Genomic DNA, 17964 nt, shown 5'->3' with positions numbered 1-17964 from the left:
AGCAATTCAGGGGAAAATGTTTACATAAAGCAACAAAAAGGAAGAAAGTGGCGTAGTTTCAATGTCCAAGTCCCCCCTGTCTATTCCAATGACAATTTGGGTTGATGAAAACATTAACAAAATGTAAGAAAGTGGGCAGAAGGATGAAGAGCTGGTATGGGACATGAAGCTCTTTCTAGCACTTTTAGATCTATACTTCAAGCACACATCATCCCTTTACCTTATGAAAAATCACCTGTGATGTCAAAAAACCCCACATAACTACAAACACTAAGCACCTTTGACCCCCATAATCTCCTGAAATGCTGAGGTTATGTCCATGAGGAAGTAGGATTTGCAAGCAAAATGCTGAGGAAGGAGGATTTTGAAAAGAATCTTGTGACCAAACGCACAAGGAGCAGAACTTACATAGGGAGAGTAAAGCTCTCCGGTGTCAGTGATGCCACCTGCCATCCTGGAGAGGGAGGGGAAGCCCAGAGCAAAGCCAGAAGGGTGTTTGTGGAAGGGTGTTTGCAACTTCTGCCACCTTTAACCTAGGGAAACATTATAACACTGTGTTATCTTTGCTGGGAAAAGGAAGAACTCACAAGTTAGCTTTGGCACATCAGTTTTCTGGTATTTGAACAGATTTCAGCAGGATCTTGCCCTTCAGACAGACCCCACTTGGTTCAGTACCCTGTGAGAAGTTTTCGTACCTGTTAAAACTGGTTTAAAAGCAACCAAAAGGCCCTGCCCTTCCACAGCATGTGATGACCAAACTTCATCTTCTCCAAACAGCCAGAGGGGCTGTTCCAGACAACTAAAACCTCAAGAGGAAAAATTACCGCCTTGCAGATGATCTCAAACTGCTGCTTCTCATGCAGCTACTACTCCTTGCAAACATGTGCCTCCCACAAATCAAATAACCAGCCTAAAGTCTCTCCTCCTAAATTCAAGTACAGAAATAAGTAGACAAATTAAAATATTGGACCTATTAAAGACACACCAAGATGTTTTTCATGCACCAACATTTCCAAAGCAGAAGTATCTGGGAAGCTTTACATTGTTTCTAAAAAACTAGACGTGTATGGAGGAACTGAAGCCTTCTGGAAGGTTTCTGTGTCAATAATTAGCCATAATTGCATTAAGGGCTTCACACTTCTACATGTGCTCCTACTCAGCCCCACCAGCTGGGACAAACCATCAGCACAAGCTGAGCTCCACGACAAAGCCCAGTTAGAAGCTTGTACACCCACGCTGAATGTCAGGAAAGAATCAGGCAGCGTAACTCACTGAGGTCACAACTGACCAGCCTCAGAAGGAGAGATCAAACACCGCCTTTTACAGCAAACCTCGGCTCAAAACACTGAAGCCAAGCTTGGTAAACACGGAGCCAGCAGAAAGACAACGGACGCTCCGGGCCGGGGCCGGGGCCAGCCCGGGCGGGGGAAACCGACACCGGGAGCCCCGAGGGCACCAGAGCTCCCCGGCCCTCCCCCGGCCTGCACCACAGGCGGAACGCTGCTCGCACCCCCTGCCCTCCCCGGGGGAACTCCCCCGGCCCCACAGAGCGCCGGCAACCCCGGCAGCCCCCGCCTCACCCCGGGACGTTCTCCCCAGGCCCGGGTCCCGCCGCTCCGGTGCACACCCCGGCCCGCAGCAGGACCCTCCCCAGGCCTGTCCCCGCCCGTCGAGCCCCCTCCCGGCGCTCGCCGCACGCTGTCCCCGCTCAGGGCCGCCCCACAGCCCTTCTGAGGGCCGCGTCCCGCCCGGGCCCCGCGGGACCCCCGGCCCCTCACCAGCGCCAGCGGCTCGTGCCGGCGGCCCCGCCCCCGGCCGCGCGGGGGCACTCACGGCGCACGCGCTGCCCGAGCGCGGGGCCTTCCGCGCACGTGACAGGCTCGCGGGGCGGGGCGGGGTGAAGACGGCGATCGTGATTGGGTGAAGGTAGGGGCGGGGCGTGGGAGGGACGGGGTGGGGCCCCAAGGGGCGTGAGCACGAATGGGCGCGGCCCAGGAGGGGGCGTGGCACGGAAAATGGGGTGGGGCAGAAAGGGGCGTGGGCGTGCCAGGAAGGGGCGTGTCCAGCAGAGGGAGAAGTGGGGCGGGGATGGAGCAGGGGCGGGGACAGGGGGAAGGCACCGACCGTGATTGGGCCACAGGAGGAGCGGGGCCGTGCGAGAGGCGGGGCCACGCAGGAACACGGGCGGGGAAATGGGGGTGGAGTCGTGGAGAGGCGGGGCGGGGGGGCGGGGGGGCGGCACGAAGGGGGCGGGGTCACACGGGGCGGAGCGATGGCGCCACACATTCCGTAGCTGGACGGCCCCGCGGTCTGTGCGCATGCGTGGGAGGCCGTAGGGCGGGCGCGCGTGAGCTCCCGGTGCCGGTTCCCGTCGGTCCCGGGTCCCCTGCCCAGCCCCGGGGTCCCGTCGGGATGTCGGACCAGCGATTCGGGCCTGTTAATGCGGCCGCATTGGTGCGACCTGGGCCATCCGCACTCTGAGAGCCGCCTCTCGCTCCCGGAAGGCGCCAGGCCGCGTTGCCCCATCCCTTGGCCTCGCCGGGGACACGGAGCGGGGTGCCGGGTCTCCCCCTCAGTGCAGAGGCCATGAAGATTAACCAGGACACGGTGCTGCGGGGCGAGAAGGTGACGCTGGTGCCCTACACCGCTGCACACGTGCCCCGGTACGTACCCGTGCCCGTGCCCTCCTCGGACGCTCATGCACGGTCCGATTCCTCTCCTCCCTTTGCAGACAGTGCTGGGTCGGGACAGGGCCCGCTTCCCCCGGAATCAGCCAGCGATTCACCCTCAGCGCCCTGGGGTGGCAGCGCCGTCCCTGTCACGCTGAGCTTGGTGCCAGCTCTGCTGTCAGAGCCTCACCTGTGCCGCTGGGAGATCCCGGCTCTGAGGGCACACCGCAGTTCTTGCGTTCACTGAGGCCTTTCCCCGGTGACGGTGCAAGAGCAAAGCTTCAGCGTGTAAAGCCAGGTGGATGGTTGATGAATTAGGCATGCCAACAGTTTGTAAAGTAAATCAGCACAAAGATAGCAGCGTTAGTGTTTTGTCAGTGTCCAGGAGGTGCCGTGTCAGTGTTGCTCGGGATGAAATGCATCAGAACTCCAAAACATCAGGTGTGCATTGGGCACTCCAGACAAAGCCACAGGACAGGCAAACTTCCTAAATTTCGAGAGGGCATTGTGTTCTATAAAGGACAGAGGCTTGAAGATACATTTTAAGTTGCCACAAGAGCCGGGCTGGTGTTTCCAGAGCTGACCCCTGGAGCGCTGGGAGGGATCCTGAGTGCTGCAGTGGGGCAGCGATGTGGGGCCGGCTCCATTGCCAGGTACCACGAGTGGATGCAGTCGGAGGAGCTGCAGCGCCTGACGGCCTCGGAGCCCCTGAGCCTGGAGCAGGAGTACGAGATGCAGCGCAGCTGGCGGGACGACGCTGACAGTGAGCATCTGGAATGCTTTCTGACCGAGGGTGGGAGTGGTGAGCAGGTCCTTTCCCTTCTGGGAAGGACTCTCAGTGAGCTGTGAGTGCCCTGTGAGCGAGTTCCCATAAGCCAGAGGGGATGTGACACTTTCTACAACAGCAGCTTGAACAGGTTTTCTCATTACAGCTGGTATATATTGAGGGAAGTGGAGAATATCCACTTCCTCGAGCTGTTTGTGTCTTTTTTATGCAGTTTTCCCAAAGACTGTAGTGATTCATTCCCCACAGCATTTTGTGCTGAGCTAAAAATCATTAAGCATCACTCCTGCACAGCCAACACTCCCCAGGTCTGATCGTTGCAAAAAAGTAGAAGGATATACAACAGGTAGAAAGAAATACAACAAAGGTTGTATTTATCCTTGATAAATTGTACAACTTTATGGTCACCTGGTTGAGGTGTGTTGACTAAATTGGTTCCTTGACTCTCCTACAGGTAATGAATCACTGCCCATAAAAGCCTGGTAGAAATTTAGTGAGCTGAAAAATACTGAAGCTGGCAAAGAGCTCAGTCTGGAGCATTTGTCTTAGGTGGCATAAAAAGACCTTACTCAGAGTGGCAATAATGTGGACCAGGTGAATCACTCAGTCTCAGCCTCTTGTGCACCAAAACAATTCTTTGCCCCAACTTGCTGCTGAGTAAGACAAGGCAAGGAGACCTCAGACATAGGAAGGAAGTTTTCACACTTCTTCCACAGTCTTGGTGTCTGTGTCACCCTCACAAAAGGTTTTTCCAAGTATTTTTTCCTTTCTGCAGGTGGGAACAGGCACACCTGGTCACCTGGTGTGGGAAGCCAAATTATTAACTCTTCCTTGCTGTTAACATGTGTAAACTGTTATTCCTCTGTCCATTATGCACCTTTAATTTCATTCTTTGGTCATTTATGAATAATTATCAGCACACTCTGAGGATGCTGCCACATTTTTGTTTTCCCCAGAGTGCACCTTCATCGTGCTGGACTCGGAGCTCTGGCCTGGGCAGGAGGAGGAGAACTCCATGGTTGGGGATGTGAATCTCTTCCTCACCAACATCGAGGACCCGACTGTGGGCGAGATCGAAATCATGATTGCAGGTCAAGTTCTGCTTCACAGCTTGGGGCTCTGTCACTGTGGCTGCGGGCTGCAGAGAGGTGTTGATGTTCCTGCATCAGCTTTTTATTCTCATGCTTTACCATGGCTGTTCAGCCCTGATCAGCCCATGGCATGCCCAGGTCACAGCCTCCTCTGACAAGTGCCTGCTGTGGCTGGTTTGTCTCCCCCAGCTGGATGCTGACTCTGTGCTGTCTCTTTCAGAGCCCAGCTGCCGTGGCAGAGGGTTTGGCAAGGAGGCAACTCTGCTGATGATGGCCTATGGTGAGGGTGGCTCAGTGCACAAACAGGAGTGTGGGGGGCTGAGGTCTGGGAGCACATAATTCCCAGTGATACAGGCAGGGTAGCAAGGGATCTGGCCCACAGGACAGGAGTCTTGTGCTTTTATAGATGTGGCATGTAATAAAAGTGCCTCTCTTTCTGATTTCTCCTGCAGGAGTGAGAAAACTGGGGATCACCAAGTTTGAGGCTAAGATTGGTCAGGAAAATGAAGCCAGTATCTGCATGTTCAAAAAGCTTCACTTTAAGGAGGTGCAGTAACAGCCCATCTCCCCAGAGGATGTGAGCAGCATTTGCCCTGTGGCTGGGCTTGAGCTGCTTTCTCTGTGTGTGCTGCAGGTTGCTGTGAACAGCATTTTCCAGGAGGTGACCCTGAGGCTGGATGTCAGTGACCAGGAGAGACAGTGGCTCCTGGAGCAGACAAAGCACGTGGAGGAGAAGAGTTACACTGAGCTGAAGCAGCCAGCTGGGGTGCAGGACAGCTGACAGACACCTCCAGACACCAGCTGGGTTTCCAGGGAGAAGTTGGACGTTGTTGCAAGGTCTGGGTGTGGAGGACACCAGAGAGCCAACAGTGGAGCTGTTCTGTCTCCTTCAGCTGCTTTGTCATCTTGTCAACTTTGCACTTTGCTCCACCAGCCAGGATTACTGCCTGAAATTTGGACCTGGGGAACAGCCACTAACTCATAGGTTTGGCTAGGAATGACTCTGACTTTGGTTTGCTGTTCCAACAGAGCCTAAAATCACCAGCAGTTGATTCCTGGACAAGCAGAAACTTCTCCCACTGCTCTTAAATCAGGATTCATCAGCGAGGAGGTTTCATATACTGGCAGCTCATTCTTTTTTACTCTTGAATAAAAAATAAAAAAATCACAAAGATTCTGAAGTGCCTGAGCACTACGTGTGGCTAAGCTGCTTTCTTTGGCAGCTCAAAAAGTGGCTCAGAAGTTGTAAAGGACAGCAGAGACCCTTTAAACCCAGTTTCCTGGGGTGTGGTAGGTTGCAGGGGGGCACTGCTGGGTCCTGGCAGGGAGGAGCTCAGATGGGGGTGAGCACAAACAAAGGGCAAGCTAATATGATGGAAATTGTTGATATTGGCTGATCAAGGCTGGAGCTGAGCCCCACCACTATGAGGGGGCTGAGAGCTACAGGAGGCTTCTGAGACAAACCCCCTCCAGCTTCAGGGCTGAAAACCTCAGGCCAGCAGTGATGTTGCACTTCATTTTCCTTGGCTGCTTTGCTGAAAGAAAGGAGAATGCACTGAAAGGAGACAGCTCCCTTCTTCCCCCAGCTCAGGACTCACTCTGCTGGTCCTGGAGGGTCCATTGCTGCTCTCCACTAAGATAAAGATGAACGTGGGGGAAAGATCTCTTGCTGGGGGCAGATATACTTAGGGCAGGAGTTATCCAGCCTCTAGATCTGAGGTCCATGGATGAAAAAGAGGCACTTGCCTGACTCCCACTGGACAAACTTCCCTGTGCAGTGACTCGGCCTGACCTGTCCTGCCCTACACACACTGTCCACAGCAGAGAAGCTGCTAAGAGTAGAGGACAGAAGGTAAGAAGGATAACTGATGCTCCTTTGTGTTTTCATACTGTAACAGCAGCTCAAATCCTAGACCGCAAATTATCTGTTTCAGTGATAGAAGATCAGGTAATAACTTTCAGATTTGCCGAGGGATGTTTTGGAGATTGGCAGTCTGTGGAATTTTTATTGTTGCTGTGCCTGTGTTTGTAGGGCCTGGGGGCTTTAGTTTTCCAATTTTAGCTAATTTAAATACATTATTCCTGTGACTAATATTAAAGCCAAGTACGGGAACACCGTATCATGGCATTTTAAACAAGTATTTAGTGTGGATTTAGTTGTAGTGAAAGCTTTGTGTGGTAATAAAGTGAAGAGCTGCTCTACTTCCTTCTGGGATTACCATGACAAGGGCTGGTAATCCTCCTGCCCCTCAGATTTGCAGAACCTGCTGGGTGAACTGCTGGCTCTGGTGCTCCTTCCGTGAAGTGTCTCATCCCTCTGCCAGAGGAGCGAGGCCAAACCGGCAGGAGAGATGGAGCTGGGCTGGGATTTGCTCCCCTAAAACCCGATCAATGTGGGAAAAATAATTTCTTTTCCCCTCTGCTGCCGGGGGAAGGGGCAGGGTGATCTCCTGTGCCCGCTCCTGTGCCCGGCTGGTTGCTCTGGAGGCAGCGAGGGCCCCGCTTGGCATCCCCGGGCTCGGCAGGCGGCTGGGAACAGCCTTTCCCTGGCAACCCTCACAGAGCTGGGCATGGCCCGGAGCTCAGCCCACCCCAGAGGCTGGGGACAAGAGTCCTGGCAGGGCTCACACAGGGCTCCCACAGGGAACCAGTGCCCAGCTGCTCTGAGCAGGCCAAGAGGCAAAAGATGCTGCTGGGACCCGCTGGGTGCCCCCACTCCTGCCCTGCTCCCTGTGGCATCCATGCCAGGTAGGGGTGTCCTGCTGCCCCAGTGGGATGAGGATGGGAAAACAGAGGATGGGGGCTCACCTTCCCTCAGAGGACACGTCTTTGGAGGATGAGACAAGTTGGAATGGGCTCCCCCTGCTTCCAGGAGCAAGTGACAGCCTGCACATCCCCAGGAATCTGGTGGCACTTTGTCACCTAGGTGTCACTTGAGGCGCAAAGATCTGTGACCGTTTGTGTGCTCAGGTGGAAAAGCTTCTTTGCAGATTTGGAGCACAAAACAAGAGTGTGCAGAAGGGGAGGAAGCAAAGATACCAGACAGAGGCCAGGCACAGCCCTGCCTTGTCCCACTGTGCCACCAGTCTGGCCCCACTGTGCCACCCAAGGCTACAACCATTCATTCAGAGGGACAAGCACCCCTCCCCTCACTGATCCCCCTGCCTTCCCTCAACCCAGGTGCAACCCAGACTCATCCCAAAAACCCCCATAGGGGCTGGGGGCACATTTGGGCTGCCCCAAACAAAGCTCCTGCCCTCCAGCCTGGCCAGCAGACCCAGATTAGAGCTTTGCATCACCCCCCTCACTCCCCAGGGATTAAAGCTCATTAATCACCCCGAGGCGTTAACCCCCACTGGGACCAGCCAGTGCCTCCTCAACCCCCTCAGCCTGTCCCCATCACGTGCTAGATGTGGCCCAGTGCCCCCAGTTACCCATTTTCCCCCCAAGCCCCAGAGGGCCACAGCAAGCCCCCTGCACCCTCTCAGGCTCTGGAAGGATTTAGCCTTAAACCAGACTTGTGAAGTCAGAAAGGTTTATTCCAGTAAACAGAATTTCTCTTGAGCTCAACAGTACAACAACACCTGATTGCAGCACATGGAAACAAAACATCCACAGGAAGAATTTCCACAAAATACAGGTTAAAAAAAATAGATGTGATTGGAAAAACACTCATTTCAGAAAAAAACCAAAAAGTCTGTGAGAAGCTTTTAAATTAAACAGTGTTGGATTCAAACCCTGATTGGCTCTGTCTCCGGGAGTGTGCAGGAGCAAAGGAGACTATTATTGCTTGCTGTGCTGGCTCCAGACACCCTCTCCTCTCCCAAAATTTGCCCCAGGGCAGGGTGCTGGGCACTCCCCAGTGCTGGGCACCCATACCCCTCCTTGCAGCTGCAGAGGCAAAGGGACAGGGTCATTGTAGACGGAGCTTGCCAGGCCAGGGGGAAATGCCCTGGCTGTGGTCAGTGGCTGGGCAGGTGGGGTTTGGGAGAAGACATTAAAGCCTCAGGTTTTACAGCTAAAGGGTAATTTGGGGGGGGAGGGATCTCAAACAGAGATGAGGTTTGGGGTGGGGGAAGAAACAGGGAACGGTGGGGACCAGGAGTGTTGGGCATCAGGCCACCCCAAACCCTTGATCCCTCCCAAACCCTTGCTTGTGCTTACCAGGGTGTGCAGGGCTTCGAGGCAGGGCTGGAGGAGCACCCTGGGGATGAGCTTTCGGGAGGGGGCACCCCCAGCACCCCCGGGCCAGAACCCCTCTGCAGGGATGCTCACTGGCCACCAAGCCCAACTCTTGGGTCAGGGTGGAGGGAGCAGCCCCACATCTCTACCAGGAGCCCCTGGCAGGGAGGAGAGGAGTGCAGGAGAGGTGGGTATGGGGCTGGGGGGTCTAGAAGACACCCACCCTGCCTCAGGGCCTTCACAGGTTGCTGAACAGTTCGTTTTTCTTGCTCCAGTCCATCTGGGGTGCCCTCTTGCTGGTGCGCTTCTGGTGCGCGCGCTCCTTGGCCACGGCCAGCGGGATGTCGAGGTCCAGCAGGGAGCCGGATGCTGAGTGGCGTTTGTCACCGTCCTGCGGGCGAGGCTGGGGCTCAGAGGGGCGTCAGCCCCACGGCGGGGGTAACCCAGGCCCAGGCACCGCCTCCCCCACACTCCCAGCCCTACCTGGCCGCGGCTCTCGCTGGGGCACGGCGGGGACACGGCCGGGGCCGCGGGGCTGCGCGGGCGCTCCGACACCGACACCGGCTGCGGCTCGGCCCCGTTCTCCTGAGGGGAGCAGGGACACAGCGTGAGCTCCAGCCCCGGGGCCTGACAACAGCCTCCAGAGCCGCAAACCCCACCCAGGGGGCCATGAAATCCGTCCTTGCTGCATGTAATCCCCGGCAAGCTCCAGGCACATAAATACCTCCAGCGCTGCCCATCGGGGCGGGCAAGGATTAAACCCCGGCCTGACTGCCCTGGCTTTAGCAGGAGGAGGAGGAGGAGGAGGAGGAGGAGGAGGATGGCTGCAGGGCTGGGTGCTACTTCCCTACTGCAGCACAAGGGCTCCCAGCCCTGGAGTATCAGAAGGCAAAAGAGAGCAGGAAAACAGCCACCTCCATCAAACTCAGCACCACAAGCTGCGTTTCCCCTTCCTGGAGGACACCAGGTCCCTTCCCAGTGGCACCAGCTCTTGTGTGGCAGGCTGAGACCACTGCAGTATCTGGTGGCATCCCCCACCCATGGGCACAGGGGACATGAACAGGAGGGTCCCTGACTGGAGATGGGCATACATGGAATTAAAATCAAGACAAGGCTCTTACCTTCCCTATGTCACCATTGGCTACTGGTTCTGGCAAGGGACCTGTGGGATAAGGACACAGGGTGAGGATGTGTTTGCTTTGTCCCCTTGCCAGTGGAGGGCAAGCCAAGGCTGCACATGGCCAATGCTCACACAACACTTCCAGGGTCTGGCCAGGTCCTGAATTTTTTAACCACCCGCTGCAGCCAGCCCCGTGGCACAGGGGAATGGTGGCATCCACATGATGGCAGCTGCGATGTGGAGCCCTGTGAGACCCCTTCCCCATCCTTCTGGAGAGCAAAGGGCAGCTGATGCCTGTTTGCTGCCCAGGCCATAAACCCTGCCAAAGTGCAACCCAGGGCCATAAACCTGCCCACGTCAGCCCTGCATGGGGCCCTTGGCTAAGCAGGGAGATGCCAAAGCCAGGTGATTCTGCTTGGCCCCAAGGTGATAAGGCCACCTCCCAGGGCTCAGCACCCTTAGGTTTGGTGAGAAGGTGACACAGAGCCGCCAGAGGTGGCACAAACCCCTCCCAGAGGCACAGTCCCCAGCCCACCTGTCAGGTGCTGCTCTGAGGGCACCACCTTGCACTTCTTGAAGAACTCATCTGTGAGGATGTCCACCACCAGCAGCCTGGTCTCATCACCACTCGCCTTGATGGCTGCCACCACGTCACTGTGCTGCTTGCCCTCCATGCACACACCATTCACCTGCAGGTACACATCACCACTGGAGCTGGGGGACATCCATCCCTCACAAGCACCATGCAGGGGTCAGGTACCAGCCTTGGTACCGCTCATAATCCCAGCACAGCCACCCCATAGCCCCCACAGGCATTCATGGCCTCACAGGGATTAGCAGTGAAGCCAGAAAAAAAACTCATTAAAAGCAGATTTTCCTCTGAGTAATTGGCATGGGGTCAAATGGGCAAAGCTGGCAGGGAACTCCCAACAGCACATGGACCTGGGGCTGGCTCAAACCCTTGTGCCAAGTGAGGGTCTCCAGAAACCCCACAAGCTTCACCCCAGAAGAGGCAGCAGCCCCACACCCCGGTGAGCAGCAGGGCTGGGGCTCAGCTGGTCCTTGCTCTCATGGATCATCATCCCACGTGGCACAAACCTGAGCTCATCCCCACCCTGGTCACACCTGACAGCAGGAGTCGCCATCATCATGCACCTTGTCCCAGCCTGTGCCACCCCAGGGGATCCCCGGGGACAGTGCCACTGCTCATTAACCCCCAGACTGCTCATTAGTGCTCAGTGCCAGCCCTCCCCAGCGCTGCACCCGTGGGTGGGGACCGGCAGGCTGGCGCAGGTTGGGCGGCTGTGCCGTGAGTCACCAGCGGCAGCAGGGACACTGTGTGCCTCCCTGGCCAAGGGCAGCTGCCTCCCAGGCTGTGGGGGAGTGCCAAGGCTCCCGGAGAGCCCCCCTGAGCTCCCCTGGCCCCAGCACACCTCGATGATGCGGTCCTGGGGGGCCAGCCCCGCCGCCTCGGCCGGCGAGCCGGGGTCGACGGCGCGCACGTACTGCCCGGGGCGGCTCTTGTCACTGTGCAGGTTGAAGCCGTAGCCATCGGGGCCCTTCTTCATGTGGCACAGCCGAGGTCTCAGCTCCTCCTGCAAAGGGAACAATCTGTGGGTGAACTGCTCCTGGACCCCCCAACACCCCAGGACAGCAGCAGGAACCCCAGAGAGCTGCTGGAGCACCAGGGACACCTTCCTCAGGTGGCCACCTGTGGGCACTGACACCTCAAGACAGGATGCAGGGTGCCAAACAGCCTATGACGCTGGACTCCAATTAATTAATTAGGTTCAGGGCACACTAATTGCAGTGAAACATTGAAGAAACTTGTCATTATATGTGTGTTCCCAGACCACACTCTTCCTTTTGGGACCAGGGCTGCAACTGCCATGAAGGTGGAGGAGGAAACCCAGCCCAGGTGGCTGGGGAGCACTCCCACTCCAGCCCATCCACTGGGAAGCTTTGGCCACTGGAGAGGTCTCAGGTGCTGGCACAGGTCCCCTGCATCACCCCCCTGCCAAGTGCCCCTCCTCATGGCAAACCCAGCCATGGGCTCAGCCCAGAGCACCCCACAGCCACTGGCAGCAGGGCAGGGGCACACAGGGCTCAGGAAGGCACCCCACAGCCCCTGGCAGCAGGGCAGGGGCACACAGGGCTCAGGAAGGCAGCTGGAGCCCAGATGGAGCAGCTGTAATGCTGAGGCACCTCCATGCCCCAGCGTGACCTCCCAGGATTGCAAAACAGAAACCAGCTCCACTGGGGCGGCGTGACTGCGACGTTCACCTCTCCAGGAGGCCACACCCAGCTCATCTGAACCTGGTTTCACCTTGACCTGTGGGTCCACCAGTACCTGGAGCCAGGGAGCCCCACTGGGGCAGCCACACTTGGCCCCCCTGGTGCCCTCTAAGCTCCCCACACAGTGAGCAGCAGGAAGAAGCAGGAGCATCCCCAGGAGCCTGGCACACAGGAACTGCCCTTGCTCAGCCAGCAGGGAGTGGGATGTCCAGGAAGCATCAGAGGAACCAGGTGACATAAACCAGACACCTGCAAGTCACACCGTCAGAACTGCTCTGACCCTAGCACCCAATACCACTTTTACAATTTATATATTAAATGGTTTGATCCCACCTTGATCACCAGAACCTGGGCTCTGGTTGGGCTCTCCCAGCAGCCAAGGCTCACTCAAACTGCCAGAATATTCCTCACCAAGGGGGTGTATTTAATCTTTCATCTGAGATAATTTTTTCTCTGTGGGTGCCCATAGCATCACTGAGGACAGGCACTGCAGGAATTTGCCCTCCCACACCTGCACCAGGGTGCTCTTTACCCCCTGTACAGCACTCTTGCATCTTGGCACGGAATCACCTTTGCCCACAGCAGGGAACACCTGGGTCCTGGGGTGCTGACAGCCCATATCTGACACACTGGTGTGGCACAGGGTCCCACACGGGCTGGGGTGACACATTTACAATTGCTAAGCCCAGCGCTGCAATAAAGCCCTGATAAAGCCCCATCCTCTTGCACAACACCTTCCTTCATGGTCAAGGCTGGCCACCACCCCAGCAGCACCTGACAACGCCCTGGGAAGGGAGGTGCAGGCAGCACCCAGCACATCTGCCAGGAGGGAAGGTCATCCCCAGATGCCTCAGCCCTGGCATGCAGGACTTGGTCTCCACGTGTGCCAGCTGCACATGCCCCATGCAGCAGCCCAGCTGTGGATTCCCTGCCTGGGTGGAGCATTGTGACCCCCTCGACTTCGCCCCTTCTGCCCTCCCCATCCCCACGCCGTGCCCAGGTTCACAGGGGGGCACAGCAGAAATCCCAGGCAACAGTGGGGACAGACAATACCCAAAATAATGACAAAGGGCAGGAGCTGCTGGATGAAGGTGGCACCTTCCCAGACCCCTGCCCTGGCTCAACCCTGAGCAAGGGTTCAGGCTCTGGAGCTGCCGGTGCCCTTGGCAGCTCTGTGGGGCTGCTCCACGCCGATAGCTCAGGACAAAGCCAGAGGGAGCACCCAGCAAGCGGGGCTGGCAGCGCTCCCGGGCGAGGAGGAGGAGGGAGGGCTCTGCTCCCACCCATACCAACAAAGCCCTGGCGGCCTGAGCTCGCTGAGATGCTGGTGCCATGAGTTTTGGGGGGATGGGAAATCCTGCAGGGTGGACAGATGTCTCAGGACACAGGGACAGGTCACAGCGGTGAGGGAGGCACTGATCCTGCAGAGGCAGCTGGCCAGGGCAGCAGCACTTGCTGCAGGGCAGCCTGGCCAAGCCATGACCGGCCCCCAGCAGCCCCCCAGCCCAGCATGCCAGGCTGCCTGACCCTCCCCCAGCCACCAAAACCCTGCAGGCAGCCACCATTCTGCCATCCAGAGAGGAAAACAAATGCATCTGATCCTCCAGCAGCCGTATCCTGCCCATCCACGGGGTGAGCACCCCATGGCAGTGCATCCTTTCAGCCCCAAAGTCCCCTCTGCGCTGAGTGATGTGAGGCAAGGGGGTTTGGGGCCAACAACCCAAGGATACCCGTGGCTATGGAGCTGGGCAGTGGAAATGCCCCTAATTTCTCTAAGCTGCTGCATCCTGTCCTGCAAGGCCAGCAGCTCTCCTGCCGCGCTGGGATTAGCTGGCAGAGCCTTGTTACAAGCAATTACACCCTCAGGCAGGGAGGGCGGTGGGGGGAGCTGCAATCAGCCCTGCAGAGGCATCCCACGCCTCCCCTCTGACCCAGGGAAGGCAGAGAGGTCTCTGTCTGCAGAGATGCCCGCTCGGCATGAGGACTTCAGGAGCACTGCACGGCTGCTCCTACCCTGAAACAGGATTTGGGGCACACCCAGATGTGTGCTGCTCCCCCCGCAGCACCTTCAGCCACCTGGCAGGACCAGCAATCCCAGGATTGTGGGGACCTCAGCTGCACAGCATGTCAGGACTCACACCCCATTTCCCAGCCACTCCATAGCGATTCCAGGACACCTTTGAAGCCTCAAGTCCCAAGAAATTCCCTGCAGCCCTACAAGCAGCATCAAGCCTGCTGGCGGCAGCAACCTTCCCAGTTACTCAAAGAGAAACACAAGAGCTCTGAGGATGCCTGAGCCAGCAAATTCACACGGGTCCCAAAATCTGGCTCACACATTCAGGCTTCATACAAAGGGGATGCAAAGCAGCCTCCTTTGCAGCATCCCTGTCACGTCCTGTTTGACTGGAGCTGCTTTTCATGCAGCTGCCTTGAGAGGAAATTTAATTCATTTCCTAATTAAACTCCAGCTACCCCAATGCAACGCTCCCAATGCTGGGGGAACTGCTCCCTATTACACTCTGAAACCCAGCCCTGGGAGGCTCTCCCAGGTTTTACAAGGAGGGATGAGCCTTGCTGGCAGGAAGGGCTCTAATTGAACACCAAATTTGCAAGAGGGAAGCCTGAGGCTGGTAGCAAATGCCTTGCCCTGGTAGCAGAGCACTGTGCAGCTTGTATGAAACTTTCTCAAGCCACTCCCGAGCAGCTGAAACCTCCGGAAATAAAGCCGGAGGCAGACAAACTGTCACAGTTTGTCTTGGTGGGGAGACATCCCCATGGCACAGGGCCCCAGGAAATGGGGCTGACCTGAGGGCTGTGAAACTGTCACCACACTGGCTCAGCACCGCAGACAGGAGGGCATGGACCGGCTTCCCAGGGAGGCTCAAAACCTCCACCACAGTATCAGGGGGATTTGCACACTCAGGGTTTGATAGGAATGAAAAAGGAGCCTCCCACAACTGCCTCAGGGACCTGTGGGGGTATCTGAGATCCCTGGTAGTCCCAGTCATGCAGGACCCAGAACAGTTTGGAGAGAGAATGGATTCTGCTGGAAGGTGGGAGACATTAAACATTGCTCACCACAAGCAGCTCTCCCAGCTCCTGAGCGTCTCCAGGCTTGTTAAACAAATAAAGGCAAGTCCAGCCCAATAAAGCAAACAGAACTCTGACACGTGCAAATCTCCTGCTTCCCCTGTGATCCCAGGAAATCCTACCAACCCACAGTGATGGGATGGGGCTGCAGGGGGATGGAGCAGCCAGCACTGGTTGCCTGCCAGTGGCCAGAAACAGCCCAGCAGTGTGTTCCTGCCTCACTGGAGAGAAATCCCTTTCTGCCTGCTCTGGCTGGGCTCAGCATCCCACCCTGCTTGGTGGGTGCCTGGCCTGGGCGATGCCTCCAAAGCCACTTTTCCGCTGGGCCCTGCCCCCAGCCACAAGATTTCCTGCTGCTACCTGTTGAGAAACCGTCTGGGGCCTTGTGGCAATGTCACCCCATGTCACCTGCTTCCTGATCTAGTGAGGAGAGAAACCGCTGGCAGAGAAACCGCCAGCAGTAACCGTGCATGGGCTGTGCCCTGAGCCTGCTCCCCAAAACTGTGGGGAGTCTTCAGCCAAGACTGTCCCCCAAAGCCATGAGGTATCTCCAGCTGGGGCTGTCTCCCAAAATCCTGTGGGGCATCTGCTGCTTCCTAAACTCTTTCCATCACTCCAGCCAACACAGCGAGCAGGCAGCAGTCCCACAGCGTGAGAGGGCTCCATCCTCTCTGGGGACTGCACGTCCTTAGCCCCCAAGCTGGGCAGGGGACTCACCTGAGCTGCATTAAGAACACCCCCTTTATTTTTCCCAGCCCATGGAGAGGTGTGGGAGCAGAAGGCAGAGCAGAGTCTCACTAGCCCCTGGGAGGGAGTGCTGGCACGGTGACACACGGGAGATCAGGCACGTTCTCCCTGCATGGGGCAGCTCCAGGGCCCAGCACGGGGCCACACGTGAGGGACCTGGGATCACACAGGGGACAGCCAGCAAGACAGCAGGGGACAGAACATGGCTGTTCCCACCCAAATAAGCCCATTAAGGAGGTGCTGGAGTGATGTTTTAGCCAGGCAGTGATGAGAGCTCTGCCTGCAGTGGATCAGCCCAACCAGGGGAACAAGCACAGGCCAAAGTCCCACGGGAGATACAGCTCAAAACCACCTAATCCTCAGCAAAACCTTATGTTGATAGCAGCTCAGCGGGGCACCCAGCTCTTCTTGGGGCTCAGCATCAACACTGGGAAGGCTCCACTACACCAGCCTCTCTGGGAACAGGTCATAAGATTTCCCCAGAAGGTTCCTCACACTGGGAACTCAAGAGGCTGCTGCCCAGGGAGCCATCCACGTGTCTGTTGTAACAACAAACACGTCTTTGCTGGGTAAATAAAAAGCAGTATTCTCTCCCAGAGCCCCTAGCGTTTCTTAGGAACCGCTTGGGGCATGAAAGGTCAGCTGTTTCTCAATTCCTCACCTTTCTACATCACTTTGTTTGTGCAACTGCTCACTCCCACGCGTGCTTAAGGCCAACATTCCTGAGTTAGGAAGCGTCTGTGGGGACTGACTGCCGGGATCGAGCCCCCAGCCCGGGAGGAGCTCTGCTATCTCCACTCCACAGCAGGAGCGACTACTCAAAGCACGAGTGACTACTACCAATACCTGCAGTCTAAGCCCCGAACAACCTCTGCCACGGGATTTTTGTTGTATTTTGGGGTGGGTTAGTGCCGACCCCCCTCAGCCCAATTCTGGGCTCAAAGCTCCCTCCCCGCGTTGCTTTCCTCACCCCGTTTTACCGGCCCCGCAGCACAGGACCGAACGGGTTCCGCGGTGGGTCCAACCAGCCCGGTTCGCCCGCCTACCCCCGCCCGTCACTGGGAGACAGGACCATTTAGAGGAAAAAAAATATTTAAAATAAAAAAGGCAAAGCAGCCGGGCGCGGCAGGACCCGGGGCTTCTGGGGAGCCGCGTTTAAAGCAAAGTAAAAAAAGAAAGAATCGAGACCGAAACCACACACAACGCCCAGGGCGGCCGCGGCTGCCGCTCGCTCGTTCGGAAGGCGACCGCGGCCGGTCGCAACCCCTCCTCCTCGGACAACACCCTCCGCCCCGAAAACCTCCGAGCCCCGGTCCCCCGGCCGCTCATTTACCCGCTGGTCGCCACCACCGGGCTCCCGCGCCGCGGGCTCCACCGGCACCGGAGCCGCCTGCCCGCCGACCACCGGCGGCTCGGCGCCCGCCCCGCCCTGCTTCGGCAGCTGATCCTCGGCCGTCGAGTCTACGACGAGGAGACTGACGGTGCCGGCGGCGGCGCGGATCCGCTCCACCACCTGCTGATGGCTCTCCCGCTCCACGTTCTCGCCGTCCACCTCCAGCAGCCGGTCCCCAGCGCGCAGCCCCGACCGCTCGGCCGGCGAGCCCGCCTCCACCAGACGGATGAACTGGCCCGGCTTGCCCTTCTCGCCGTGCAGGTGGAAGCCGTAGCCATCCGGGCCGCGCTCCAGGCGGCACAGCCGGGCGGCGGGGCCCGCGCCGCTGCTCATGGCGGGGGAAGCGGCGGAGCAGCAGCGGGCCCGTCCCGCCACCCGCACTCGGCGCACTGCGCGGCAACGGGCCCGCGGCAGCCTTATATAGGGGGGCGGGGCGCGGGCACGGCGGCCGCCAATCGGAGCGCGGGACGGGATGATGCCCGCCAAATAAGGACAGTGACGGGGCGTGGCTATGCAAAATTTAGAGGTGCGGTTATGCAAATTAGGCGGGTGGGTATGCAAATGTACCCTCGCCCCGGCGGGGCGCTCCGGGC

The 17964-nt window shown here is 57.7% G+C and overlaps 3 protein-coding genes across 5 annotated transcripts in view; 1 reads left to right on the top strand and 2 right to left on the bottom strand.

The window, feature by feature from the left end:
- TMEM104 (transmembrane protein 104) overlaps positions 1-1813 on the bottom strand; it is a 43641-nt gene extending 41828 nt beyond the window's left edge. For 2 of the 3 annotated variants that reach the window (XM_058817262.1, XM_058817264.1), the window contains exons 1-2: positions 1779-1813; positions 409-533 (exon numbers count right to left, since the gene is read on the bottom strand). In XM_058817262.1, coding sequence (XP_058673245.1) covers positions 409-453 — 45 coding nt within the window. In that variant the 5' untranslated portion in view covers positions 454-533; positions 1779-1813. Of the gene's footprint in view, positions 1-408; positions 534-695; positions 738-1778 lie in introns of those variants that run through there. The other variant, XM_058817263.1, reaches the window with a different exon arrangement.
- A 522-nt stretch (positions 1814-2335) lies between these two features.
- On the top strand, positions 2336-5808 carry NAT9 (N-acetyltransferase 9 (putative)). The gene is made up of 6 exons (XM_058817356.1): positions 2336-2663; positions 3323-3432; positions 4410-4544; positions 4765-4824; positions 4997-5091; positions 5179-5808. The coding sequence occupies exons 1-6, from the start codon at positions 2587-2589 to the stop codon at positions 5323-5325; spliced, it is 624 nt and encodes a 207-aa protein (XP_058673339.1). The 5' UTR covers positions 2336-2586; the 3' UTR covers positions 5326-5808.
- A 2254-nt stretch (positions 5809-8062) lies between these two features.
- On the bottom strand, positions 8063-17737 carry NHERF1 (NHERF family PDZ scaffold protein 1). The gene is made up of 6 exons (XM_058817327.1): positions 17312-17737; positions 11280-11441; positions 10382-10535; positions 9848-9888; positions 9210-9311; positions 8063-9117 (listed from the first exon to the last, which is right to left on the bottom strand). The coding sequence occupies exons 1-6, from the start codon at positions 17702-17704 to the stop codon at positions 8965-8967; spliced, it is 1005 nt and encodes a 334-aa protein (XP_058673310.1). The 5' UTR covers positions 17705-17737; the 3' UTR covers positions 8063-8964.
- Positions 17738-17964: the final 227 nt, after the last annotated feature.

Source organism: Ammospiza caudacuta, chromosome 19 (genome assembly GCF_027887145.1).
Source record: "Ammospiza caudacuta isolate bAmmCau1 chromosome 19, bAmmCau1.pri, whole genome shotgun sequence".
Lineage (NCBI taxonomy): Eukaryota > Metazoa > Chordata > Aves > Passeriformes > Passerellidae > Ammospiza > Ammospiza caudacuta.
Note: the sequence above shows the minus strand (reverse complement) of the source record. Positions and strands in the feature narration are given on the sequence as shown.

What these genes read in the sequence shown, in the direction of transcription:
- NAT9 (XM_058817356.1), top strand. Translation starts at nt 2,587, where the DNA reads ATGAAGATTAACCAGGACACGGTGCTGCGGGGCGAGAAGGTGACGCTG. An exon ending in CTGGCGGGACGACGCTGACA is followed by an intron (nt 3,433 to 4,409) that starts GTGAGCATCTGG and finishes TGTTTTCCCCAG; the next exon opens with AGTGCACCTTCATCGTGCTG. An exon ending in GATCGAAATCATGATTGCAG is followed by an intron (nt 4,545 to 4,764) that starts GTCAAGTTCTGC and finishes TGTCTCTTTCAG; the next exon opens with AGCCCAGCTGCCGTGGCAGA.
- NHERF1 (XM_058817327.1), bottom strand. Translation starts at nt 17,704, where the DNA reads ATGAGCAGCGGCGCGGGCCCCGCCGCCCGGCTGTGCCGCCTGGAGCGC. An exon ending in CTCAGAGCAGCACCTGACAG is followed by an intron (nt 9,889 to 10,381) that starts GTGGGCTGGGGA and finishes CTTATCCCACAG; the next exon opens with GTCCCTTGCCAGAACCAGTA. An exon ending in CCAATGGTGACATAGGGAAG is followed by an intron (nt 9,312 to 9,847) that starts GTAAGAGCCTTG and finishes TGCTCCCCTCAG; the next exon opens with GAGAACGGGGCCGAGCCGCA.